Source organism: Elephas maximus, chromosome 10 (genome assembly GCF_024166365.1).
Source record: "Elephas maximus indicus isolate mEleMax1 chromosome 10, mEleMax1 primary haplotype, whole genome shotgun sequence".
In the NCBI taxonomy this organism is placed as follows: Eukaryota; Metazoa; Chordata; class Mammalia; order Proboscidea; family Elephantidae; genus Elephas; species Elephas maximus.
Window position 1 is genome coordinate 35,491,893 of NC_064828.1, and position 24,973 is coordinate 35,516,865.

At 53.6% G+C, this 24,973-nt stretch overlaps 5 protein-coding genes across 6 annotated transcripts; 3 read left to right on the plus strand and 2 right to left on the minus strand.

Moving 5' to 3' along the window:
- The first annotated feature begins 262 nt into the window (after positions 1-262).
- FITM1 (fat storage inducing transmembrane protein 1) lies at positions 263-1,521 on the plus strand. The gene is made up of 2 exons (XM_049898298.1): positions 263-528; positions 903-1,521. The coding sequence occupies exons 1-2, from the start codon at positions 263-265 to the stop codon at positions 1,513-1,515; spliced, it is 879 nt and encodes a 292-aa protein (XP_049754255.1). The 3' UTR covers positions 1,516-1,521.
- A 2,469-nt stretch (positions 1,522-3,990) lies between these two features.
- PSME1 (proteasome activator subunit 1) lies at positions 3,991-6,761 on the plus strand. Its single transcript, XM_049898830.1, has 11 exons — positions 3,991-4,146; positions 4,756-4,788; positions 4,939-5,001; positions 5,116-5,226; positions 5,305-5,350; positions 5,478-5,575; positions 5,799-5,867; positions 5,954-6,021; positions 6,133-6,187; positions 6,265-6,351; positions 6,535-6,761. The coding sequence occupies exons 1-11, from the start codon at positions 4,108-4,110 to the stop codon at positions 6,613-6,615; spliced, it is 750 nt and encodes a 249-aa protein (XP_049754787.1). The 5' UTR covers positions 3,991-4,107; the 3' UTR covers positions 6,616-6,761.
- On the minus strand, positions 6,761-9,065 carry EMC9 (ER membrane protein complex subunit 9). 2 transcript variants are annotated; one of them, XM_049898831.1, is made up of 7 exons: positions 8,940-9,065; positions 8,586-8,795; positions 8,368-8,444; positions 8,210-8,269; positions 7,325-7,394; positions 7,146-7,240; positions 6,761-6,991 (listed from the first exon to the last, which is right to left on the minus strand). In XM_049898831.1, the coding sequence occupies exons 2-7, from the start codon at positions 8,781-8,783 to the stop codon at positions 6,811-6,813; spliced, it is 681 nt and encodes a 226-aa protein (XP_049754788.1). In that variant the 5' UTR covers positions 8,784-8,795; positions 8,940-9,065; the 3' UTR covers positions 6,761-6,810. The 2 variants fall into 2 exon arrangements, with proteins under 2 accessions (XP_049754788.1, XP_049754789.1); XM_049898832.1 differs by lacking the exon at positions 8,210-8,269 and having other exon boundaries at positions 8,940-9,041.
- Positions 9,066-10,504: 1,439 nt separating this feature from the next.
- On the minus strand, positions 10,505-13,979 carry PSME2 (proteasome activator subunit 2). The gene is made up of 11 exons (XM_049898284.1): positions 13,861-13,979; positions 13,505-13,537; positions 12,840-12,902; positions 12,534-12,620; positions 12,399-12,429; positions 12,214-12,311; positions 11,557-11,625; positions 11,338-11,405; positions 11,133-11,187; positions 10,739-10,825; positions 10,505-10,624 (listed from the first exon to the last, which is right to left on the minus strand). The coding sequence occupies exons 1-11, from the start codon at positions 13,906-13,908 to the stop codon at positions 10,544-10,546; spliced, it is 720 nt and encodes a 239-aa protein (XP_049754241.1). The 5' UTR covers positions 13,909-13,979; the 3' UTR covers positions 10,505-10,543.
- A 376-nt stretch (positions 13,980-14,355) lies between these two features.
- Positions 14,356-24,953, plus strand: RNF31 (ring finger protein 31). The gene is made up of 21 exons (XM_049898280.1): positions 14,356-15,219; positions 15,306-15,452; positions 15,580-15,735; positions 15,943-16,002; positions 16,081-16,156; positions 16,397-16,574; positions 17,055-17,442; positions 17,604-17,903; positions 18,167-18,415; positions 18,524-18,709; positions 18,832-19,038; positions 20,390-20,563; positions 20,647-20,745; positions 20,837-20,926; positions 22,005-22,119; positions 22,235-22,353; positions 22,616-22,729; positions 22,878-22,935; positions 23,658-23,754; positions 24,047-24,215; positions 24,308-24,953. The coding sequence occupies exons 1-21, from the start codon at positions 15,028-15,030 to the stop codon at positions 24,359-24,361; spliced, it is 3,228 nt and encodes a 1,075-aa protein (XP_049754237.1). The 5' UTR covers positions 14,356-15,027; the 3' UTR covers positions 24,362-24,953.
- Positions 24,954-24,973: the final 20 nt, after the last annotated feature.

The following is a 24,973-nucleotide window of genomic DNA, read 5'->3' on the forward strand; positions in this document are numbered from 1 at the left end:
GGGTCATGGGGACACAGGGCTAACAGGAAAGGACACAGGACACTGTCAGGACACACACCCAAGGCCAGGACCCTGCTGACGTGGCAGCCCTCAGCCCCGGCCCCTTGCTGCCCCCCGCCCCTCTCCCCCGCCTGCCAGCTGCCAACAGGGCTCTGTGCTGTGTCTGCCACACCTGTCACTGCCTGTCCTTGTCCAGGGGGGCCCCATCAGCCCCTCCTCAGCTGCCCAGCAGAGCAAGCAGTTAGTGGGGAGGGGAGGGAACATGGAGCGGGGGCCAGTGGTGGGGGCAGGGTCAGGGGCCAGGGCCCAGATCCGGGCACTCCTGGGTTGCCTGTTGAAGGTGCTGCTCTGGCTGGCCTCTGCCTTGCTGTACTTTGGAAGTGAACAGGCCGCCCGCCTCCTGGGCAGCGCCTGCTTTCGGCGCCTCTACCATGCCTGGCTAGCAGCAGTGGTCATCTTCGGGCCCCTTCTACAGTTCCATGTCAACCCTCGGACCATCTTCGCCAGCCACGGCAACTTCTTCAACATGTGAGTCCATTCAAGGCTGTGGGATCCCAGCTCCCTCCTCCAGGCGTCTGTCCTCCTGCCAGTATGGACACTAAAAATAGCTAGGAGGTTGAAGGGAAGGTGGGGGAGGGGGAGGGGAGGGAGCCTTGGGGGTACAGCGGAGCGGGAACAGGAGCAGGGCTGGAGAAGAAATATGGGCCCTAGAAGGCTGAGTGGTCCTCGAAGGAGATGATGAAATTTAAATGGGTGGAGGTTGTGGAGGGCATGGGAAGCAGAACCAGTGATAATGGGACACCACATGCCAGGATTGGAGACAGAGCAGAGATGGGAACACAGACACATTGGGGAGATAGGGCTGGGAGCATCTCAATAGCCTCCCTCTTCCCTACCCACAGAAAGTTTGTGAATTCCGCGTGGGGCTGGACATGCACCTTCCTCGGAGGCTTTGTGTTGCTCGTGGTATTCCTGGCCACGCGGCGAGTGGCGGTGACCGCCCGACACTTGAGCCGGCTGGTGGTGGGTGCAGCCGTGTGGCGGGGGGCTGGTAGGGCCTTCCTGCTCATCGAGGACCTGACAGGCTCCTGCTTTGAGCCTGTACCCCAGGGCCTGCTGCTCCATGAGCTGCCGGACCGCTGCAGCTGCCTGGCTGCTGGCCACCAGTGGCGGGGCTACACTGTCTCCTCCCACACCTTCCTACTCACCTTCTGCTGCCTGCTCATGGCTGAGGAAGCAGCAGTGTTCGCCAAGTACCTGGCCCACGGGCTGCCCGCTGGCGCCCCCCTGCGCCTCGTCTTCCTGCTCAACGTGCTGCTGCTGGGCCTCTGGAACTTCTTGCTGCTCTGTACCGTCATCTACTTCCACCAGTATACTCACAAGGTGGTGGGTGCCGCAGTAGGCACCTTCGCCTGGTACCTCACCTATGGCAGCTGGTATCATCTGCCCTGGTCCCCAGGGAGCCCAGGCCATGGGCTCTTTCCTCGCCCTCACCCCAGCCGCAAGCATAACTGAAGAAATAAAGGCACATCAGGCCTGGCTCCGGCTCATGTCGTCATTTGGCTGGGGTCTGGAGACGGTAGGAAGGGTAAGAAGAGGGTCTGGTAGTCACTGGAGTTCTCAGGTGTTCTTTGTTGTTACTGACCTTGAATGCCCTTCCTTATGCTTGACCTCCATCCCCGCTGCTGTCCTTTCAGCCTCCTACTCCTTGCAAACTTCAAGTTTTCTGGGACTGTGATGTTGAGGAATGGCGCTGTTAAGATAGGTAACAGTCCCCTTAGGTATGGGCACCATTCTTGGCTGAGGAGGTGTTCCATCTCCAGCCTGGTTGTTTTGTTTTTCCTGCCCCCTCCACAGAATCTCCTCTCCCCCCTCCTCAGGGCCCTGCCCATCTGGGCACCCCACTCAGCGGCCCTTCCTACCCTGTCTTCCCCATAGGGGATCTGTGTCTGCTCATTTATTTAATAAAGGTTTATTAAGCCAAGCATAGTTCCACGCCATGTGAATAAGAAAGACAAGATTTCTGCTCTCTTGGGCCATATGGGCTACTGGGGGAGACATGATAAACACACAAAAATAGCAAATACTTGTTGTATTGCGCTTTGTCTGTGCCAGGCACTGTTCTAAGTTTCTAAGTTCTTTATATAAACACATTTAGTCCTCACAACAACAGCACTATGAAGTAGGTTTAGTAGCATTCTATTGTAGAGTTGGGAAAACTGAGGCACAGAGGTTAAGTAATTTGTTCACACCTAGAAAATAAGAGCCAGGATTACAAACCCAGACAATATGGGTTCATCATCTGTGCTCTGAACCAGGGGTCAGCAAACTACAGCCCACCTGTGGCCAGCTTTTGCATGGCCTGCAACCTAAGAACAGTTTTTACATTTTGAAATGGTTGAAAAAAAAATCAAAAGAATAATACTTTATGACACATGAAATTCTAATTTTAGTGTCCATAAAGTTTTATTGGAACACAGTCATGCTCGTTCATTTATGTATTGTCTATGGCTGCTTTACTTTGGACATGTTATCATGTGGGACCAGTCTCTGGAGAAAGACATCATGCTTGGTAGAGGGTCAGCCAAGGAGAGGAAGACCTTCAATGAAATGGATTGACACAGTGGCTGCAATGATGAGTTGGAACCTAACAATAATTGTGAGGATGGTACAAGACTGGGCAATGTTTTGTTCTGTTGTACATAGGGTCGCTGTGAGTTGGAACTGACTCAATGGCACCTAACAACAACATGGCTGCTTTCCTGCTACAATAACAGAGTAGTTGCTGGAAACTAAATAGTCCACAAAGGCTAAAATGTTCCCTATCTGGCCCTTCATAGAAAAATTTGCAGACCCCTGGCCTAAACCAATATGCTGTCCTGCCTCAAAAAATAAACTGGCTAATATCAGAGAGGTAAGTGCCATGAAGGAACTAAAACAGGTTTGTTTGTAATAGACTTGGAGGCAGGTACTTTTACAAAGAGTGATCGACAGAGTTCTCTTTGAGGAGGCGGCCAACTGAATGACAACACGAACCAGCAGGAGGGAGTTTCAGCAAAGGGCAGCAAGAGCAAAGACCTTGCAGTTAGAAATGAACAAGACACTCTTGAAAAGCAAATGGCAAGTGCAGGTATTTGCAAGTGTAATGAATGAGGGGAAAAGCAGCAGAAAGTGAAGTTGGACGGGACACAGGTTGCAGCTGCCACGCAGGGGCTTAGAATGGAGCCTTTTGGATTTCATTCTAAGGTCAACAGGAGATTGTGAAATGGTTTTAAGCAAGTGAGGGACATGATACCGCTGCTGTGTGGAGAGTGGGTTACAAAGGAATGCAGATATAACACTGGTCCGGGTGAGAACTGATGAAAGCTTACATCCGGATGGCGCCAGAGTCTAAGGGTCGCCGCATGGTCGAGGGAGCCAAGGGTCCACGTTGGCCGGGATAAAAGCAGACCAGGTCTTGCTTCAACTCAGAAAAGATGTGGAAGGGGCCCAAGTAAGGCTTATCACTGTCCCAGGTCGAACAGGGGATGAAAAGAGCCGGCGGGGGTCTCAGGAGCCAGGGGTCAGGGAAATCAGAAGCTGGAAGGCGGGAATGAGGAGGCGAGGAGGCAGGAGGCAAGAGGCGGGGCGTCAAGAGGGAGGAGGTAGAGAGACGAGCTGTGCGGAAGCGAGGATATGGTGAAGGCGGGGCGAGGAGGCGGGAAGTAGAGCGCCGGGCGGCGGGGAGGGTGGAAGCTAGACAGCGGGGAGTCGAAAGAAAGAAGGGGAGGGAGTAGGCCCGGGAGGAGGGGAGGTGGGAGGGGCGGGGCGGGGACGAGAGGAGGAGGGCCGGTGCAGGGAGGCGGGGCCGGGGGCGGGAAGGCGGGGCCTGGGGACTGGAAGGCGGGCCGGGCAAAGGAGGGTTGTGGAGGCTTCTCTCCGGCTGTAATGGGAGCAGCGCCTCCGCTGCCTTCCTCTCCTCCCCCGCCCCTGTCCTCTGTGGTCGGCCCCGCCTCCTTCAGTACCTCCACTACCCAGGAAGGCGGTGCGGGCTGAGAGCTGCTTTCACTTTCCCTTCCCCGTGCCCACTCCTCGCTCCACGCGCGGCGTAAGGCCCCCTCCCCAGCCATGACCACACTCAGGGTCCAGCCTGAAGCCCAAGCCAAGGTGAGCGCAGCAGGTTAAAGGAAGGGCCCTTTAGGGAGGCGTGGCTCAAAGAGGCTGAGGGCAACCCTAACTAGCCTCCAGCCCCCGACACGAGTGAAGGTCAGTCGACCGAGGCCACGCACCCGGAGCACCTGAGCCCACGGGAGATCCTCCAGGCCTGCCTGCGGGAAGAGACGAGGCGACCGTGGTTCAGTGGGGTGAGGTGAAGCGGAGAGCTGGCGTAGAGGGGAAATCCGCTGGCCCGGGGCCGGGGCCACACACAGATGGGGTGCGGGACCTGCCCCTGCTACCTCGTGGCCTTCTCATCAGGTCCCCAAGTCCCATCCCACAGGGTGCTCATTCCTGCCCCAGTCGCAGGGGGCTCTCATACATGTCCTCTTCAGGGTGACCCAGGCAACCCGAGGGATCTGTTCCTACATGAACCACCCACTCTTCTCTGCCAGGAATGCTCTCACCCCCCTAATTGAGCCCCACGGGAATCCACTCCTCCACCACCCGGGTCCACCCCCACCCTTCCCCAGCTCCAGGCCCGATGCAATCCTAAAGGAACTGCTCTCAAATGAATTGGCCTTATAGCCAGGTTTCTGAAAGGTTGCCTATGCCCCACAGGTGAATGTGTTCCGGGAAGACCTGTGTGCCAAGGTAAGACCTGCCCCATCTGTACCCCCACTGGTCCCCAACTCCCACCGCTCAGCCCTCCCTCTCTTGCTGGGCAGCAGTGGCTCTGCATCACTGGCCAGGTGGGCCTTTGATTCTGACCTCTGCCTTCCCCCACTCCCACCTCACACACAGACAGAGAACCTGCTTGGGAGCTATTTCCCCAAGAAGATTTCTGAGTTGGATGCATTTCTAAAGGTACTGGGGCTGGGCAAGGGGCTAGAGAATAGGGGCCAAGGGGAGAGTGGGGGGGGGTCAGAAAGAGGAAGTGAGGACACCCTTGCCTACAGCCCTCTTCTCACCCTGCACCAGGAGCCAGCTCTCAATGAAGCCAACCTGAGCAATCTGAAGGCTCCATTGGACATACCAGTGCCTGACCCAGTCAAGGAGAAAGAGAAGGAGGAGCGGAAGAAACAGCAGGAGGCAAGCTGGGGAGAGGGACCTGATCATGGGGAAAATCAACCTTAGGCCTGACTCTCATGAGCCCCTCTCTCGCTGCAGAAGGAAGACAAGGATGAAAAGAAAAAAGGGGAAGATGAAGACAAAGGTACTTGAAACAACGATGGTGGGAAGGGACTTGAGTCCCACTCCCCAAGAGCTTCTTGCTAAGGATCCCTCCCCTGTCCCCCTCACACAGGCCCAGATATGTTACTGACCCATTGCCTACTCCCCAGGTCCTCCCTGTGGCCCAGTGAGCTGCAATGAGAAGATCGTGGCCCTCTTGCAGCGCCTGAAGCCAGAGATCAAAGACGTCATTGAGCAGCTCAACCTGGTGAGCCCTCCCACTCCCACCTCAGGCTTTAGGTTGAACCCTTTGTCCTCCTTGGTTCTTCCCAGTTAGGGCATGACACTACTAGGTCTTAGCAGGAACAGCATAGCAAGTGAAGCCAGAAGTCCAGGCCCTGGGGCTCAGGATGAACCTATCACACCTCCACCCACCTTGTGGGAATTGGGTGGGGGACTGCTGTGACTTAGATGCCATTCCCTTGTCCCAGGTCACCACCTGGTTGCAGCTGCAGATACCACGGATTGAGGATGGGAACAACTTTGGAGTGGCTGTCCAGGTGAGCATGCTGCCCCATGTCCCTGCCTTTCCTTCCCCTCCAGTCTATATTTCCTTCTACTTTATCCTCTTGCTTGCTTTCTCCAGGAAAAGGTGTTTGAGCTGATGACCACCCTTCACACCAAGCTGGAAGGCTTCCACACCCAAATCTCCAAGTAAGTGATCACCCACCCACACCCACACGCATACTCTGCTTTGGATTGGGGACAGAGGCCAGGGCTCATGCCACCTTCTCCCACTCTACACACTTCTTCCACTTCCCACAGGTATTTCTCTGAGCGGGGTGATGCAGTAACCAAAGCAGCCAAGCAACCCCATGTGGTAGGTAGCACAGGTCGGGATATACGGGGGGATGGACACACTTGGATGAAGTCAGGCTGACCCCAAGTCTCCCTCAGGGTGATTATCGGCAGCTGGTGCATGAGCTGGATGAGGCGGAGTACCGGGACATCCGTCTGAGGATCATGGAGATCCGCAATGCTTACGTGAGGAGGCGAGGGCAGCGCAGGGCAGGGGTGGGCAGAGGCAGCTTTCCCAGGCCACCCGCTCCCAGACCCTGCAGGCTGGGGGTAAAGGGTGACAAAGCGTGGCCTCTTCACAAGGCTGGAAATGGGGCACAGAGCGACTGGCACCTACAGCTGACCCCCCACTCCTCCCTGGCCCTGTAGGCAGTGCTATATGACATCATCCTGAAGAACTTCGAAAAACTCAAGAAGCCCAGGGGAGAAACAAAGGGGATGATTTATTGAGGGCCTCTGCTCTCATTTTTGTGATGAGTGCAACAGAGACCCTCCTGCCTTTTATCGGGGACTCCAGACTTTCCCCCCATTTTTCTCCTGTTGAGGTTTCTCTCTCACCTTGCCATCTAGGCACAATAAATATAATCATACTGTTACCCATCAGCCCAAGTCTCTTTATTGGATCCTGGCCCCACTGACCCTGGCTCAAGCATTTTCATTAGTGGGATCAATCCACTGGGTGATTTGGGTATTCAGCTGCTGGTTGGTCCAGTCCTGCCGGATGTCATCAAGGTGTGAGTCAAAGTCCACAAGGTGCTGGTGGGCCCGGCCCTCCAGAAGTGCTCCTACCATCTGCCGCGACTCTTCCCAGTCCCTCCACATCACTCTGAAATAGTAACCACCATGGAAGTCAAACAGTAGGCGATGGGGCCAGATGCAGAACTTGGCAGAAGTTAGGTCTAGGGAAGGACTTTTGGGGCAGGACAGAGGGAACCCAGGAACTTTGGACTTCCAAGAAGTGGAGGGAGTAGGGCACTCACAAGTTCTTGTCTTTGGGGGCCCAGCGGAGACCATGGTTCTCCAGGACAATGACTGGGGGCACACGAGGTTGAGGCACCAGTTTCTGATTATCTAGCTGGTGGACAAAGACAAGCGAGTTTCAAAGATCCCACCCACGATGTTCTCTCCGACTCCCCCAACCCTGAATCCCAAGGCTCACCATGATGAGTACTGCATCAGGGAAGAATTCTGCAATTCGCCCAGCAATTTTCAAGGCCAGGGGCCCAGGGCTGTGTAGAGGAAAGATCAGAGGAATGAGGAACTGGCTGGACAGGCCCCATCATCTGAGCTGGGTCTCCCAGATATGGGTGCAGTTGTGACCTTTCCTTGTAGCTGGGTAGGGGCTGGGGGTGGGGTTAGCTCAGTTTGATGTACAACTGCATGATGTTTGAATGCTATGATGGGAAACAGACACTGTTGGTGAGAATGAATATCAAAACTGCTTAATATACATGTACTGACCCAGAAATTTCACTTACAAAGAATCTACTATAATAATAAGACAGTGTATGGCTGCTAACCAAAAGGTCTGCAGTTGGAATCCACCAGCCGCTCCTTAGAAACCCTAGAGTGCAGTTCTACTGTCTTACAGGGTTGCTATGAGTTGTAATCCACTCGATGGCAATAGGTTTTTTTTTTTTTTTGCTTTTTGTAATAGCAAAAAATTGGAAGCCACCTCAATGCTTAATGTAAAGCACTAAATAAATTATAGACATTCATATGCATACACTATAGCTGTTAGGGTAAGGTAGATCTTGGTGTAGAGATGGAAAGATGTCATTTATTTATTATGCAGGGGAACAAATTACAAAACACTACAATCATTTGATCCATTTATATGATTGATAAATGTAATTATCTCTACCTATCTTATCTATATGTATATGATTTCCTTTTTATTAAGTTGCTGGTTGCATTTCCCCTCTGTTCGTTCAGTAATTGGGAGGCACTCTCATAAAGGAAGTGTTAACCTGTTCTTATTGATACACAGTTGTCCTCCCCACCCCACCCCACCCCCAGCTCCTCCAGAACACTGCTGTCTTACTCATCATTGTATTTCCTCACTCCAGTACCCAGCATAGTGCCAGATGTACAGACTCTGCTCCTAAGTGTTTAAGGAAGGAAAAATAGAAGGAATGACCTTGGCTCTCTTGACTCCCACCCCATAACCCTTTGCCTTCTGCTTTTGGCTACCCAACTCACCTCTGGTCGTCCAGAGCTGCATTGGCATGGTAGTACCCAGCCACCACCAGACCGCCCTGTGCACCCCACACATCCACCTGCCGTGGGAAAGGGGCCATCAGTAACTAAAGCGTGATGCCGGCCCTGTGGGTCCGCACTACCGCAAGGGGCCAGGAATGGGCTTGGGCTAGGGGTTTTGGGGGCATTCGCGGTAGTCGGTTGGCGTCCAGCGGCGGCACCTGGTTGAGGGCGACCTCCAGCATGACGGACAGGGCCAGGTGGCTGTGGAATAGGGGCACACAGTCTGTGAGGCACAGACATTCCCCGGTCCGCGGCGCCGGCGCCAGCAACAGCCCGTTGACAGCAGCGTGCGGGTACCGGGCGGCGTGCAGGCACATCTTCACGTAGGCCCGGGCTGAGATCTCCACCTCCCCCATGGCGAGAGGGGCCTGCCCGGGTACGAAGTAAGCCCAGTTAGTGCCGGTTCCCACGCCACCCTGCGAAGCCCCTAGCTCGTGTCCGCCCAGCTCCCTCCAGCACCCCGGCGCCCTCCTTGACTACCGACACCAACACCTTGGTACCCCTTCGCTTACGTTCGCCCGTGAAGCCGCCTCGGCTCGAAGGCAGCCCGAAGGCTCCCGGAGACCTCGACCCGGGTGCCCGCCCCCGGCCCTGCCCAGAAGGAGGTCCCGATTGCATCCCGCGGTACTGAGCCCCGCCTTCCCCCGCCCCCGGCGGGCGGATGCGGATCAGCGCCTTTTGCCAGTGTTCAGCGCCTGCTGCTCCAAGCCGGACCCGCGGCAAGAGTCCCGCCCATGTGGTGCTCTTTGATAGGCTTAGAGGTTCTCATTTTATCCAATCAGCGGCTTTTGCCTCCATCCAAACTGAAGTTTACAACAATAAACCATTGGTCGGCGCACTTATTGGCTAGGCTAGCCGACTTCCGCTCATGATTGCCGAATGGTTTTGTCTGTTACCTGTGCTGCCCGCCCCCACAAGCCCGGCGGAGCCAACCCGGTAAAGCCCGAGGCCCGCGCAAGATGTTCCGACGCAGTGGTTTTTCAAACATGCAGACGTAGCGGACCTCCTTGCTCCTGTTATGGAATGAGCGGATCTGGACTCCAGACTGACCCTGTCACTTACTTACGAGCCGTGTTACCCTCGAGACTACAGATTATCTGGCCCTTGGTTTCCTTAATGTAATACCAGTTGCCCATGGTGCTTTAAGAATTAAATGAGATAGCGTATGGGGACCGGTTTCCAAACTGTCAAGTACGAGGCAACATTATTATTCCATATTTAAAAACAAGATAAGACCCTGAATTACTGAACAATCCCATGGAGTTTATAGCAAAGACCACAGTAGAGGAACTCTTGCCTCTACCATCTGAACAGGGCTGAATCCTGAACCTAAACCAAAACCAAACCCGGTGCCGTAGGGTTGATTGCGACCCTACAGGACAAAGTAGAACTGCCCCATAGAGTTACCAGGGAGCGCCTGGCGGATTCAAACTGCCAACCCTTTGGTCAGCAGCTGTAGCACTTAACCACTATGCCACCAGGGTTTCGGAATCCTGAAAGGCAGAGATAAATACGGCAATTGGTTAATAAAGGGGAAAAAAAGGACCAAAAGAAAAATCCTATAGATCCATCCTTCCCATAACGCACCGTGTTGTAATTTCCTTCACTACAATGCCTTGGGAACTTTTTTCCCCTTTCCAGTGCTTGAGAAGGGGTTCAACTATTCACCCTTAATTCTCCCAGTGAAACCTCGATCCTCCTTCCAGTTTTGCTCAGTTTTCTTTGATGAGACCAATTCCTTCCTTCATTCTCCAACCACAGCCACAGAACTTTCCCCTTGTCTGTCCAAACCCTGATTATTCCTGTAAGGGTTTTGCCCAAATGCCATCTTTTCCGTGAAGCATTCATGAGACTCCTGGATGGAAATAACTTGTGAAATTCCATAAAGCAGGTTATCTGCATGGCTGTCATGGCATGTAATAGGTTCGCCCTGTTCTTTAGGACTCCTTTAGGACGGGCGTCTGATTCATGTTTGTCTTCCTGGCACCCTCTTCCCTCTATCACATATACGCGCAGTATTTAGACACAGGTGGCACTCAATAAATGCTTTTTGAATGAATGACAAGGACACACAACAGAAGTAATCCAGGTCATTTATTCCTTTCTAGCCCAGGGCTCAGTACATAGATGGCTTCTCTTCACCCTTTGGATTGACAATTTTCTCCAGGTTGCTGCTGATTATATGATAAAGCTCAGCCTAGGAAGAAAGCCAGAAGGGCAGCAGTCAGGTTCTTCTCCTCCCTTCCCCCGCTCCCCCCCTCCCCCCGGCCCACATCACATGCCTCCTCTTAGGGGCTCACTCCATACTCACATAGAAGGTCCTTAAGTCCAGCACCATGGCTCTGAGATCCCTATAGGCTGCCTCATCTCGCTCATGCACCAGGGCCCGGTAATCCATCTGGGATGTGGGAGGCAAAGTTGAGTCAGCATCCTAGGAGGCTGGGACATTAGTCTGGTTTCCTCATATAGGGAATAGGTAACTTGAGAATGAATTCCTTCTCCGCACCAAGAAACAGGATCCCACATGATCAAGCAGAGAAAAGGATCAAGGCTTTTGAAGCCCAAATCAGCTTTTCTAGAGAATGCTTTTGATTAGATGTCCTCTGCACTGGTAAGATCATAAATAAGACAAGGAAATCCACTCCCCCCTTTCCTTCGCACCTCCAGCCAGCCTCAGCTAAAAGGCTGGTGGACTATCCACTTACTACATGGGTCTCCTTGGAGGCCTTGGCCACTGCATCCCCACGTTCTGAGAAGTACCTGCCAGAAGCAAGGGAAGTAACCCCAGGAATGGGTGTTCAAGGAAATACACTCCCTCAGACCCTTCCCAAAGTCCCCCATTGTCCTGCTGGGACAGGACAGTCTTAAGACTCTCAAAGAAATGTTCCTGCAGCCCCCAGCTGCCCTCACTTGGAAATGGTTGTCTGGAAGGCTTCCACCTTGGTCTTGACTGCATTCACCCTCTCCAGCACTTTCTCCTGTGGTGATAAAAGATGAGGGTGGAAAGAAAACACCTCATTTCCTTTCTCCTTCACCAACCATCTCCTTCTTCCTCCTAACTCATGGCTAGATCCTATCCCTCTCCAAGTCTCTCCCCACTCTCAGTGCCCTCACTCACCCATATCTTACCTGGATTGCCACCCCAAAATCATTTCCGTCCTCAATCTTGGGAATCAGATGCTGGATCCATGTGATCACCTAGATTAAGAGGTATCATGTAGGAAGCATTCAACATACCTCGTGCCACTTCTTAAAAATAAAAAAAAAATTTTTTTTTGATAGGTTATATTTAATTGAGTACTTACTATGTGCAGGCACTATGATATGTATTATTTATCTAATTTAGTCTTCACAGAAACCTTCAAGGCATACACATTTGCTATTCCCACTTAAAGGATGAGAAATCTGAGTCACAGTCTAAGTGACTTATTCAAGGTGACCACCTAGGTAAGTGATAAGTCAGGATGTGAATCCAGATAGTCTTTCTCTATGGCCTGAGTGCTTAAACCACTCATATATCATACCACTTCCACTGTGTACCTGGTACACCAGTATGTTCTGAGATGAGAAGTGGGTACAGCATAGTCTCTGACTTCAGGGCACCATTATGATACCACAGGTCTAGCAGAATGAGGAAGAGAACAAAGGGCATCTAAAACTAAGGCACAGAAAGACATTTCCTGTTTTGGGACTAGGTCCCTGAATAAAGGGCTTGCCTCTCTGAAGGAGGCCAGGGTCTGGCCTTGCTTATCTTCTCTTTCCTCTTCTCCGAGCTCCCAGACTTACCAGAATGCATTTCTCTTTGAGAGTCCAGACTTCTGGCTTAACTAGGGCAAGCAGGGCCAGCAGCTTCTCGTTTCCAGGGAGAAAGCCGCACTTAGGGGCTGTGAGAAACAGGAGATGGAGGCCCCTTCTCATTTAGCAGTCAATATGCCATTTTCCACTTCCCTATCTACCCCTTCTTCTCTTACCTTCTTTTTTCTCCTGCTTATCTGTTTCCATCTAAGGCAAAATGGAGGAAAATCACTTTAGAAACCTCATGGAGGCTGGCGTGCCATCGTCTTTATTGGGTTTATGGTCCAATCCCTGCACCCTGAGTACCTCACCTCATCATCCTTGGGTGGGGGGTCTGGGATAGGGATGTCCAGTGGGGCCCGGAGGGAAGTCAGGTCAGTCACACTGAAGGAGTCTTCCTGCATAGAGCTCACTGTCAGAGGCTGCCCAGAGTCTTCCCTCCACTCATCCCACCCACCCTCTGCCTCCCAACCTAGGCTTAGGCCTCACACCATCCTAATGCTCCTACCCACCATTCACAACTGTTCTCTGGGTGCTGAGCCCAGTCATTGGCTAGAGAGGGTGAGCGGATGGAAGAGAGGCCACGGGATGAGGCAGGAAGGGCCCACACTACTCACTTTCAAGAGCTGATTCAGGTATACGATCTTCTGCGGCAAGAATGTGCAGAGGAATTCCTCAGCCTGTGGGTTACATGGCAAGGGTGGGGGCAATCACAGAAGGCGTTCAATGAGATTGAGAAGGAGGGCTGAAAGGACCCTTGGAAATCATTGAGTTCAAGACTTACAACTGAGGAAATGAAGCCCTGAAAAGGTAATGGACTTGCCAAGCTGGTTAAGTGGCTGAACCAAGGTTAACCAAACCAAAACCAAACTCATTGCCATGAAGTTAACTCTGACTCATAGAGACCCTATAGGACAGAGTAGAATGGCCCCATAGGGTTTCCAAGGAGTGGCTGGTGGATTTGAACTGTAGACCTTTTGGTTTGCAGTGGTAGCCCTCAACCACTTCACCACTGAGGTTAGGACTAGGGTATTCTGGCTTTGGGGCCATGGCTTTTCCATCTACACCAAAAGAGGGGAGGGAAAGTGGCAGAAAGAGAGTAGAATCTTAAGAGGGATGAAATTAAAGGCAGAAATCAATAATTAGGAGCTCACTCTGGGTGAAGGCTTCATAAGGGAAGTAGTGCCCAGGTGTAGGGTGGGTTTGCGAGTCACTCTGAGGTTGTGACCCTCAAGTACTGGTTTAAGCTTCTGAGTCAAATCGCTTGAGTCCAGAGACTTACCTCCTGGAAGAGATTTTGCCTGAAGACATCCACCTGCAGAGAGCAGTTCAGGATGCTGGTTAAGTCTCAGTTGCCAAGAATAAGAAAGAGCCCACCACCCTCTCCCGCCAAAAGGGGTGCCCTCCCCTGTGACTCAGGCCTTTCCCACCAGCGGCCAGTTCTTCCTGGGAGCCCCTGGCTCAGTGCAAGCTGGCCAAAGGCCAGGAATCTGGGAATCCCCAGACAGAAGTGAAAGCACTAAAGTGAGGGACTGAGGAAGTTCTCTGGCGTGGCCTTGGTCCTCCGGAGCATCCAGCTTTGCCTTCACCCAAGCGGGCTTCGCGGCCCCTTCCTGGCCTTCCCGGTCCCCCCATTACCTGTTTGCGGGCCTCCCCGCTCAGGCGTACCCCACAAGGCTTGGCCATGCTCCTCCAGTTGCAAGGTCTTCGGTCTCCCGGCTCGCCGCCTGGGCTTTCGCTTTCACTCCCCAGGTCCAGGCCCGCCCCCCTCAGCCCCGCCCCCGTCGTTCTTTCCCCCAACCCCCGGCGGACCGCATACTGAAGGACGCCCCTCAGCCATTCCCCGCCAGAAGCGGCTAGGGGAGGCGGTGCTGGCTCGGTCACAAGCCTAGGGGCTGTCCGAGGGAGGGGCTAGGGCTAGTGGGACTGGGGAGACTGGAACGGGGGCTGTCCCTCGGAGGGGGGCGGGGCTTGCAGCGAGGGGCAAGGGCAGTCCAGAAGCACAGGGTTGGCGCAAGAGGGGCGGGGAAGTGGGACAGAGCCTGTCTAGAGGTGGGGCTCCCCGAAGAAGGATGGGCCGCGGGGAAGGGGCGGAGAGGGGCCAGAGCAGGAGGGAAGGGTAGTAGGAGGGAGGGTCTGCTGCGGGAAAGGGCTATACAGACAGGGCACGGAGACGGCAAGGGGCTTCCCCCAGGAAAACACCCAGCCTTCAGGGCAGACGGGAGAGGGGCGGGACTCGCATGAGCCCGGCTAGGGCCGGCCGGAGTCAGGTCCCCAGCGGAGGAGGACTTTCCCGATGGGGACAGGCGCATGGCTGACTGGTCGAGAGAGAGAGACAGAGGAACTGAGGGAAAGGGGCAAACCACGCACCACAGGCTGTCCGGGAAGAGGCGGAACCCGTCTGGAAAAAGACAGAGGAAAAGCTCCTGAAAGGGGCTTAAAAAGAAAAAAAAATTGGAAAGTGCTGGGGGAGGAACCAGAGGCCATTTGCTCTCCTCATTGGCTGGAACCCTTGCCGTGGCCACGCCCCTATATTCCTAACCCCCCCGTGACCTTAAGCCCCTCCCCTTCCCCTGAAACCTGCTGGCAGTCCCACCCTTTTTCCTAGTACTTCCTGTTGCCGGCTAACCCTGGCCTGGGGCCGGGGGCCGAACGGTGACCGTGGCTTGAGTGACCTTGAGCGGCCGCGCGAATCGGAACGGACCGCAAAGCGGGACGCCAGGCAGGAGCGGCAGCGCTTGGCCCGCGCGCAGCCTGCGCTGGATTCCGGCGGGCGACGGGGCTGGGGCTGACTCCTTTCTCAGGATGCCGGGGGAGGAGGAGGAGCGGGCCTTCCTGGAGGCGCGCGAGGAACTGGCGAGCGCTCTGCGGAGGGATTCCGGGCAGACGTTTTCCCTGGAGCAGCTCCGGCCTCTACTGACCACCTCTCTGCCGCCGGCCGCCCGCTACCAGCAGCTAGACGCTGCACGCCTGGTCCGATGCAACGCTCATGGGGAGGTGAGACCCAGCCTCGCTCGGGAGGAGGACATAGGGTCTGGGGCTGGGGCCAGGCTCATCGGTCTCTGCTCTCTGACTGCTTCCAGCCCCGCCACTACCTCAGCCGCCTCTCCACGGCCCTGAACATCCTGGAGAAATATGGCCGAAACCTCCTCAACCCTCAGCGGCCCCGGTACTGGCGCGGGGTCAAGTTTAATAACCCTGTCTTTCGCAGTACGGTGGATGCTGTGCAGGTGAAACCCCTGGGCCTTGGGAGAGATGGGGACTGGGTCAGGCCGAGACTGCTGAATCGGGAGGGGTCCAGCCCTTTTGGGAGAGGGAGCCTGCTGGGTGGTGACTTTGGTTGTGAATGTGTGACAGGGGGGCCGAGATGTGCTGCGATTGTATGGCTACACGGAGGAGCATCGAGATGGGCTGAGCTTCCCCGAGGGGCAGGAGGAGCCAGATGAGCACCAGGTTGCTGCAGTCACACTGGAAGTACTGCTGCTTCGGACCGAGCTCAGCCTGCTGATGGAGGTGAGGTTCTCAAGTCCTGAGGACTCAGCCAGCCTAACGCAGAAGCCAATCTGGGGAACCCCATGCTGCTGAGACATGGGCATATTCCCCACAGCAACCTGGTAGCTCCCCACACTGTTCTTGCTCCTGTAAATGTTGGGGGACTGGGCTTAGAGGAGGGCTTTGTTCAGCGGTTCTCGGTGAGAACTCCTTTTATCTTGTTTTCAGAATACCCACCCACAACAGCAGGCACTGGAGCAGCTGCTGAAAGACAAGGTTGAAGACAACGTAAGGAAGGAAGGGAGCCGGGGTTGTGGGACTCTCTGTCCTCAAACACTTGCCCATTCTCTGCCACTCCTTCCTCAGATGCTGCAGCTTTCGGAGTTTACCCCCCTACTGAGAGAGATTGCGCCTGGACCCCTCACCACACCCTCAGCCCCAGGTATTCTTGTAGGTTTGTGGGAAGGAGGGGATAGTAGACCCCATCCGTTGAAGGAAATTTGGGGCCTTTTTATATCTTTCTTGGGTATCTTTGTTTCTTTCCTTAAGGAGATAAAAATTGTTTTCTTGGGTCCAGACATATTGAAAAATAGTCTTGGGACTTGTCTCCTCTCTTGCAACAGATTCAGATGTAACCTGGTCTTTTTCAGAAATATGTTCTACTCTTTCTCCCGTCTTCCAGGCTCCTCTCCTGGCCCCTGCTTCCTCTGTGGTTCTGCCCCAGGCACACTGTACTGTCCAGCCTGTAAACAGATCTTGTGCTCAGCCTGTGATTCTCTCTTCCACGGGCACCCATCCCGTGCCCATCACTTCCGCCAGACCCTGCCTGGGACCCTCCAGGCCACCACCCTGATCCCCAGGTGACAGGCCTTTTGTTTTGGTTGGGAGTGAAGCTGAGAGAACTTAAGGGTGAAGGTCACTTGACTACCCCATGCTAGTTTCTGTGCGAAAGACTATAACGAGGGCAAGCAGCCAGTCACTGCCCTCAAAGTAGTTATAGATAACATGCATCAAGCAAGTAGTGGTCATAGAAAATAGACTATGGTGTGCAAATAGGTAGCAGGAGGATGCAACCTAGTTAGAAGGGTTCGCTCAATCAGTCATGAGTTTTCAAGTAACTAGAATGAGTCAAGCATGTATAGGGATGTCTCTCAGGAAGAAGTGAGCTTTAGGCTCTCACTTTAACATTGGACAGGCTGTGGGTATGGAAGTGTTCCAGGCAGAGAGAACAATATGTATGAAGCCCAGAGCCATGTATCGTTCTGTGAGGAATGGGGGATACCCAGGAGCGAGGATCCCAGATCTCATTTCAGTAGGCCATGTTTGCTTTTCCATTACAGCTTGTCTGCCCAAGCCCTACCACGGCCCCAGTCGACCTCTCTGCTGGCCCTGGGAGACAGCGCCCTTCTTTCCCCTGATCCTGCAAGTGCCCGTCTGCCCTGGCACTGTGCCGCCTGTACCATGCAAAATAAGCCTTGGGCAGTGCTTTGTTTGGCCTGTGATCGGCCCCGAGGCTGTAAGGGGTTGGGGCTGGGGGTTGAGGGTCCCCAAAGAGCTGGGGGCCCAGATCCGGAGCTTGCACGGGGCCGGTGGGCCTGCCAGAGCTGCACCTTTGAGAATGAGTCAGCAGCTGTGCTGTGTGCTGTATGTGAGCGACCTCGGCTGGCCCAGCCTCCCAGCTTGGTGGTGGATTCCCACGATGTTGGCATTTGCCTGCAGCCCCTTCAGGTAACCTGTTCCTGCCGTCCTACCTCTTTATTTGTACCTGTTATCTCAGACCATTCACTTCCTCCCCATCCCATTTTTCTTCAGCTCCCTGTGTCTTCTCCCAGTTCCCTGTGTTTCCATCTTGAGCCTCAGCCAGCCAGTCAACGGGGTGATTCTCTCAGTCTTCCCAGCAGGGGGAAACTTTGCTGTCCTCTTCCAAGACTCAACTTTGGTCCTGTATCCATTGTACCTTCTGCAACTCGGGCCCTGGCTTGGTGTGTGCTATGTGCAACCGGACCAGCAGTCCCGGCCCAGCCCAGCCCACCCCCCAGCCCCATGCCAGCTCTTTGGAAGAGAGACATCCTGAGCCAGGGCCCCCGCGACGCCTCAGTGCCCCCCTACCCAGCTCCTGTGGGGACTCCGAGAAGCAGCGCCAAGACAAGATGCAAGAGGAAGGTCTCCAGCTAGTGATGATGATCCGGGTGAGGATGGGGCCTGGGATGAGGCCGGACTGAGCTGGTGGGAAAAGGAAGAGGCTGCAGTTAATAATAAGAGTCCTTGTAAAACGTGTCCTTGCTGCCAGTAATTGCTGCTTATTAAATGCTCCCTCATGTCAGATATCGTTCTGTGTACCGGTGACATGATCCATGCATCTGAGCTCAGCCACTGTTGGCATCTTGGTTTGGGCCAGCATGAAGGTTGCCCTTCCTAATGGACCCTTTGTCTGGGTGGGGCTGTGCTCTAGGAAGGGGAAGCCGCAGGCGCCTGTCCAGAGGAGATCTTCTCGGCTCTGCAGTACTCAGGCACCGAGGTGCCCCTACAGTGGTTGCGCTCAGAGCTGCCCTATGTTCTGGAGATGGTGGCTGAATTGGCTAGACAGCGGGACGAAGGGCTGGGTGCCTTTTCCTGTCAGGAGGCCCGGAAAGCCTGGCTGGATCGTCATGGCAACCTTGATGAAGCTGTGGAAGAGTGTGTGAGGGCCCGACGGAGGAAGGTACTAGCTGTGCCGGAACTGGGACAGGGGTGAGGGTCAAAGGTCTTGGCATGTCTGACATTCTCCTTTGCTTGCTTTTCACTTTTTATGTCGTCTCCCAATTTGTAGGTGAAAGAGCTCCAGTCCTTGGGCTTTGGGCCTAAGGAAGGGTCTCTGCAGGCATTGTTCCAGCATGGGGGTGATGTGGCACGGGCCCTGACTGAGCTACAGCGCCAGCGCCTCGAGCCCTTCCACCAGCGCCTCTGGGACAGTGGTCCCGAGCTCACCCCTTCCTGGGATGGGCCAGATAAGCAGGTGCTGGGAGGAGGGAAGGAGCCCAAGAGCCCACTTACAGGGGCAGGGGTTAAGGCTGAGGGGAAGGGCCCCTGGGCTCTGACAGCCACTTCTCTCCTTCTCTACGTGCAATCACATTGCAGAGTCTGATCAGGCGGTTGTTGGCAGTCTATGCACTCCCCAGCTGGGGCCGGGCAGAGCTGGCGCTGTCGCTGCTGCAGGAGACTCCAAGGAACTATGAGTTGGGGGACGTGGTGGAAGCTGTGAGGCACAGCCATGACCGGGCCTTTCTGCGCCGCTTGCTGGCCCAGGAGTGTGCTGTGTGCAGCTGGGCCCTACCCCGTAACCGGGTAACCTTCTCTCTGCTGTACCTGGTCTTAGACTTATTCCATTCCCCTTAGACTCTCAGCCGACACCAGCCCCTTGCCTCTGGCTCTGTCCTCTGGTCTGTAGTTGGTCCATGTACCCTTGAAGTCTTCTGGAAAGGGGTGGACCCTCTCCTTTTCCCCCGCCCCCCTCCGTTTTTTAATATTCTGTCTTAGAAATTTTCAAACATAACAAAATTCTTCATACCTCTTCTCTCCAAAGGTATTCATCACCAAGCTTCAACAGTTATCAGTGCATAGCCAATTTTTATGTCATCTACACCCACACCTTGAGAATAATTCTGAAGCAAATCGCAGGCATCGTATAATTTATTTACTTATAAGTATTTCAGTGTATGTCTCTAAAAGATAAACTCTAAAACATAGCCACAGTACTGTTGTCATACCAAGAAACAATTAACAGTAATCCTTCGATATCATCAGATATTGAATCGGTAGAAACAAATGCAGTCCTATTTAGTTAGGCAGGCTCTGTTGGTTTTTTTTTTTTTTTAAATAATTGTAGATTCACAGGAAGTTCCAAAAAGAGTCTCGTTTATTCTTTATCCAGCTTTTCTCAACAGTGACGTATAATTATAGTGCAACATCAAGGCCAAGATGTTGACATTGGTACAGCGTTGTTTAGGTTACAGATCTTGTTCGGTTTTCACAATTGTTTACGTGCATTTACTTGTGTGTGTGTTCTATGCAGTTTTATCTCATGTATAGATTCATGTGACCACTGCCACAATCAAGAGACAGAGAACAGTTCTATCACCACAGGAGCTCTCTCATGCTGCCTCTTTATGTTTGTTACCAACCCCCCGTCCCTGTTCCCTGCAGCCACTTATCTGTATTCCAACTCTATAGTTTTGTCATTTCAAGGATATTGTTCATAAGTTAGTTTTTAATTGAATGTGAATGCCTTTAGAGGTGGGACATGCACTCTTCCATCTACCTTAGGTTTCACCGTTATCTGTGTTCCTCCACCTGGACTATGTTCACACATTTAGGTTACCGGCCTGGCACCCGTTGGCATTTGAGGTTGCTAGGAGCCCTGATGGCATAGTGGTTAAGAGCTCGGCTGCTAACCAAAAGGTCAACAGTTCAAATCCACCAGCTGCTCTTTCGAAACCCTATGGGGCAGTTCTGCTCTGACCTTTAGCATTGCGATGAGTCAGAACCGATTCATTGGCACCTAGCAACCTAACAGCAACAGTCCTGCCCAGTTGTTAGTTAGAGCCTGATGCCTCAGTAGACACCTGGCTGCTGCTTCTTCCCCAGCCTGGCAGCAGAAGCGTCTGACCCCCTTCTCTCCTCCCATCTTCCCCCTTAGATGCAGGCCCTGACTTCCTGTGAGTGCACCATCTGTCCTGACTGCTTCCGCCAGCACTTCACCATCGCTTTGAAGGAGAAGCACATCACAGACATGGCGTGTCCTGCCTGTGGCCGCCCGGACCTCACCGATGACACACAATTGCTCAGCTACTTCTCTACCCTTGACATCCAGGTACTGCAACCCCTAGGGCTCAGGGTCCCCTGTGCTTTGGACAAGTGCCCCACCCACCCACCACCCCTGCATCCTATTCCCAGCTTCGGGAGAGTCTAGAGCCAGACGCCTATGCATTGTTCCACAAGAAGCTGACTGAGGGCGTGCTGATGCGGGACCCCAAGTTCTTGTGGTGTGCTCAGGTAAGTGGCCTGCCCAGGGGAGCTGACTGTGGAGAGCCAGGAGATGGTGACAGATCAGGCCTCAGGTGTCTTTATGCTCTTACACCCACAGTGCTCCTTTGGCTTTATCTATGAGCGGGAACAGCTAGAGGCAACATGTCCCCAGTGTCAGCAGACCTTCTGCGTGCGCTGCAAGCGCCAGGTGAGGGCATATTCCTCATTTCAGAGATTCTTGCTTAGCTACTGCCACGTACTGTGTTAGACTCTGGGGGCATATTGGAGAACAAAACGGACAGAATCTTTTCACTCAAAGGGCTTACAGACTAGTTAGACAGGCTAAAAAAAAAAAAGGGGGAAGAGAGAACAGAAGGAGAGAAAAAAAGAAGAGAAGGAGGAGGAAATAATTATACCTAGACTCAAAGGCAATGGGTATAAGTTCTGTAAGGAAAACAAGTAGGAATCTGAGATAAGGAGTAACAGAATGGACCTGCTTAGGATAGAGAGGTCAGACAACCCTTCTCTAAAATGGTTTCATTTAAGCCCAGGCCTGAAGGTTAAGAAGAAGCCAGCCATGCAAAGAGTATTTGGGACAGAAAGAACAACACACAGAAAGTCCAGAGCCAGAAAATAAGTGTCGTGTGCTAGAGCTTTGCGAGCAAGGGTGAGGGTGGCAGGAGACTGGAAAGGAGGTAGCTATGAGGTCAGGAGAGGCCTTGAGGCCATCGAGGAAGGTGTTTGCTTTCATTCTGAGGCTGAGCAAGGGGTGATGCTGTCTCATTTATCCTTTAAAAGGCCGACTTCAGTACCAAAGCAATTCATTTACGTTATGAAATAATATTAAAACGAGCACCTGAGACCCTACTGCTAAACCTCAAAACTGGGATATTACCAATATCACTGGGTCTACTGATTTCATTTTTAAAGGCCATTTGGCTGCGGTGGGAGCATGGACTGTAGAGGAGCAGCAGCAGAAACCAGGAGACTGGTAGTCTAGGCAGGACCTAATCATGGCCTGGGGTAAGATGGTAGCAGCAGGGATAAAGAAAAGGGGGCAGGATTGAGATAGGTGTGGGTGGTAGAACAACCAGACTTGTTCATCAATATGGGATGTTTGAAGGAATGAAAGAATCCAGGATGGGTCCTTAGTTTTGGATTTCAGCAAACAGTGGATGGTGGTGACAAACCAAGTTGGGTAGCGCTGGATGTGAATAGAGGGGCCAGCAAAAAGGACTGGGGCCTGGGTTTGAGCCTCCATGTGAAACCTGCTTTCCTTCTGGCAGTGGGAAGAGCAGCACCGAGGCCGGAGCTGTGAGGATTTCCAGAACTGGAAACGCACCAATGACCCAGAATACCAGGCGCAGGGCCTGGCCATGTATCTTCAGGAAAATGGAATTGGTAAGGTTGCCCCGCTTGGCCTGTTTGCCCAGTAGTCTATCATCGTCCACAGCTCTCTCCTTGAGGGCCTAGAGGAGCAACGGCAGTCCCCGCTCTGACCCCCCGTCCCTTGCAGACTGCCCCAAGTGCAAGTTCTCGTACGCACTGGCCCGAGGAGGCTGCATGCACTTTCACTGCACCCAGTGCCGCCACCAGTTCTGCAGCGGCTGCTACAATGCCTTTTACGCCAAGAATGTGAGCCCAGAGGGGACGGAAGGGATAGAAGGGTAGGGGGCTGACATTGGGTTTGAGGGGCAGAGGCTCTTGAGGACGGGCTCAGGGGAAGAGAAGGGGAGGTCAATAGGGTGTAAAGCACCTCTCTTTACCCTTCCCCTGCTTGGTCCAGACCTTCCAACGTCTCCATCTTCCCCGACCCCTACAACTCATGCAGGGCTCCGGAGACGTCAGGACCCCAATAGTCTCCAACTCTCCTCTCTCCCATCTGGGTTTCCTCTAGAAATGTCCAGACCCTAACTGCCGTGTAAAAAAGTCCCTGCATGGCCACCATCCTCGTGACTGCCTTTTCTACCTGCGGGACTGGACTCCTCTCCGGCTCCAGAAGCTGCTACAGGTCAGGGATGGCCAGCCTGGCTGGCTTTGCAGATTACCCTGGAGAAGGAGGCAGGGTCCAGGGTGGGCTAGAAGGGAAAAGGCTAGGAAACCCAACAGGAGCTGCCATCAGGGATATAATGCCCGTCTGTCTGTCTGTTCTTTCTCAGGACAATACCATCATGTTTAATACAGAGCCTCCCGCTGGGGCCAGGGCAGTTCCTGGAGGTAAGCCTTTGTTAAGGGGAGCTGGTGTGCTGGGCCCCTACAGTGTGGCTGGAGTAAAGGGGGGGCTTAGATCTGGGAGCAGACCTGGGCTCAAAGCCTGTCTTTTGCTTACTTCTTTTGTGCCTTTGGGCAAGTTAATTAATGTCCTCTGTAAAATGGGGTAATATCCACCTTTCATCTAAGCTATTTCATACAACATTAAAGTACCTGGTATCCATGAGGTCCTCAGTACTAATCCTTTCTTTCATTCCCAAATGATAATGATTCATTAATTAACTCAGTTAGCATTTAATGAATTCTGCTAGTTGCAGGGTGCTATTTTAAGTTCTGTGAGGGCTATAGGAAGATGTTATATATGGTTCTAACCTACCCTGCCCCCTTACCATCTAGATAGAGGTAAGGCCCTTACAGAATAAGTTAACTACACAAGAGCTAAATAACAACAAAAAGAGCTGTTTCAAGGGAGTATGTGATTATGGGTCAAAACCCAGCTTGAATAAGAGCAGAGACAATGGGGTCCCTACTTCTGTATCAGAGTTGGTCTGCAGCTGATGACATCTCTAAGCATCCCACCACCACCACTGTTAGGGGTGGGGTTCTTGTCCTCATTCCCACCCCGCTGGAGGCCACCTCCCCATGCCTCCATGGACATCCCATTTCTGGGGCTTTTGGGGTTATTAACTTCCTCCCAACAAGAGGTCCCTTCTTTTCCTTACCCTTAGGTGGCTGCCGCGTGATGGAGCAGAAGGAGGTTCCCAATGGGTTCAAGGACGAAGCTTGTGGCAAGGAGACCCCAGCCGGCTATGCCGGCCTCTGCCAGTGAGTGCCAGGCAGGGCATGCAGCATGGTGTTGGGGAGGGGGGCTGGGAGTGGTGAGGGTATGTACGGCAGTAAAGGGGGTCAGTGGGAGCAGTAGGTCCTGAAGGGAGTGGGAGGAAGGGGTTCTCTGGGCAAGGGCTTAGGTAGTAGCAGGCAGTGTGCACAGGTGTGCAGTAGGCAAGGGTTACCTTTGTATTCACCTGAGTATGCCAGTGCCCAGTAAAGTGCCGGGCATGCTTAGGAAATATTGGCCCAATGAAAGAAAAAATACTTTGCCCCCTCATCGCCCCAGGGCACACTACAAAGAGTATCTTGTGAGCCTCATCAATGCCCACTCACTGGACCCAGCCACCCTGTATGAGGTGGAGGAGCTGGAGACGGCCACTGAACGCTACCTGCATGTGCGCCCCCAGCCTTTGCCTGGAGAGGATGCTCCTGCCTACCACGCTCGCCTGTTACAGGTAGAGTCTCCACCCAGCCTCACCTTTGAGCCCACCCTCTAGCCGATGTCTGAGCGCAGGCTGCCAGGGTTCCCATTTTCTCTCTCCTGCAGAAGCTGACAGAAGAAGTGCCCTTGGGACAGAGTATCCCCCGCAGGAGGAAGTAGCTGAGGACAGCGGCCCTGCAGAGGGCCCCATGGCCCAAATCCCTCAGGAACATCTCCAGCACCAATAAAGAGGCATCTCCTTGCCCAGGCTTCTTGGTGGTCCTTCTTCCTGGCCCCACCATCTAGGGGCACCAGGGAAAGGGGGGGTGAACAGAGCTTTTCTGGAAATTCTCCTGCATCCGCCCACCAGACCCTCCCTGGACTCAAGGCCAGGAAGGAATTGGCACTATGGATGGGCATGGGAGGCCTTCCGCATCCATCATCTGTCCTAGGCCCCCTCCCTTCCTGCCATGGTCTTCTTTTCATCAAATTCATTCGCCTGATCTTTGAGCTCACCTAACACCAAGGGGGCACTGTAGGGGAACACAGATGCACAGACTACACAGCAACCCAGAGGCCCCAGGCCAGCAGAGGAGGTCAGGGCCCAGAGCAGTGAGTGCCTGAGGGAGGAAGGGGGATGAGCCAGGCAGGACTGCACCTACTTCTGACCCCCTAGCGTCCAGAGAAGGGGATCCTTCTGCTGCCCACAGTGAGAGTCTCAGATGCTGCTGCCCTCTAGTGGGAGCTAGTTGCCTTGCAACTCGGAGATCACGTGATTTCTGGGAAAAGGAC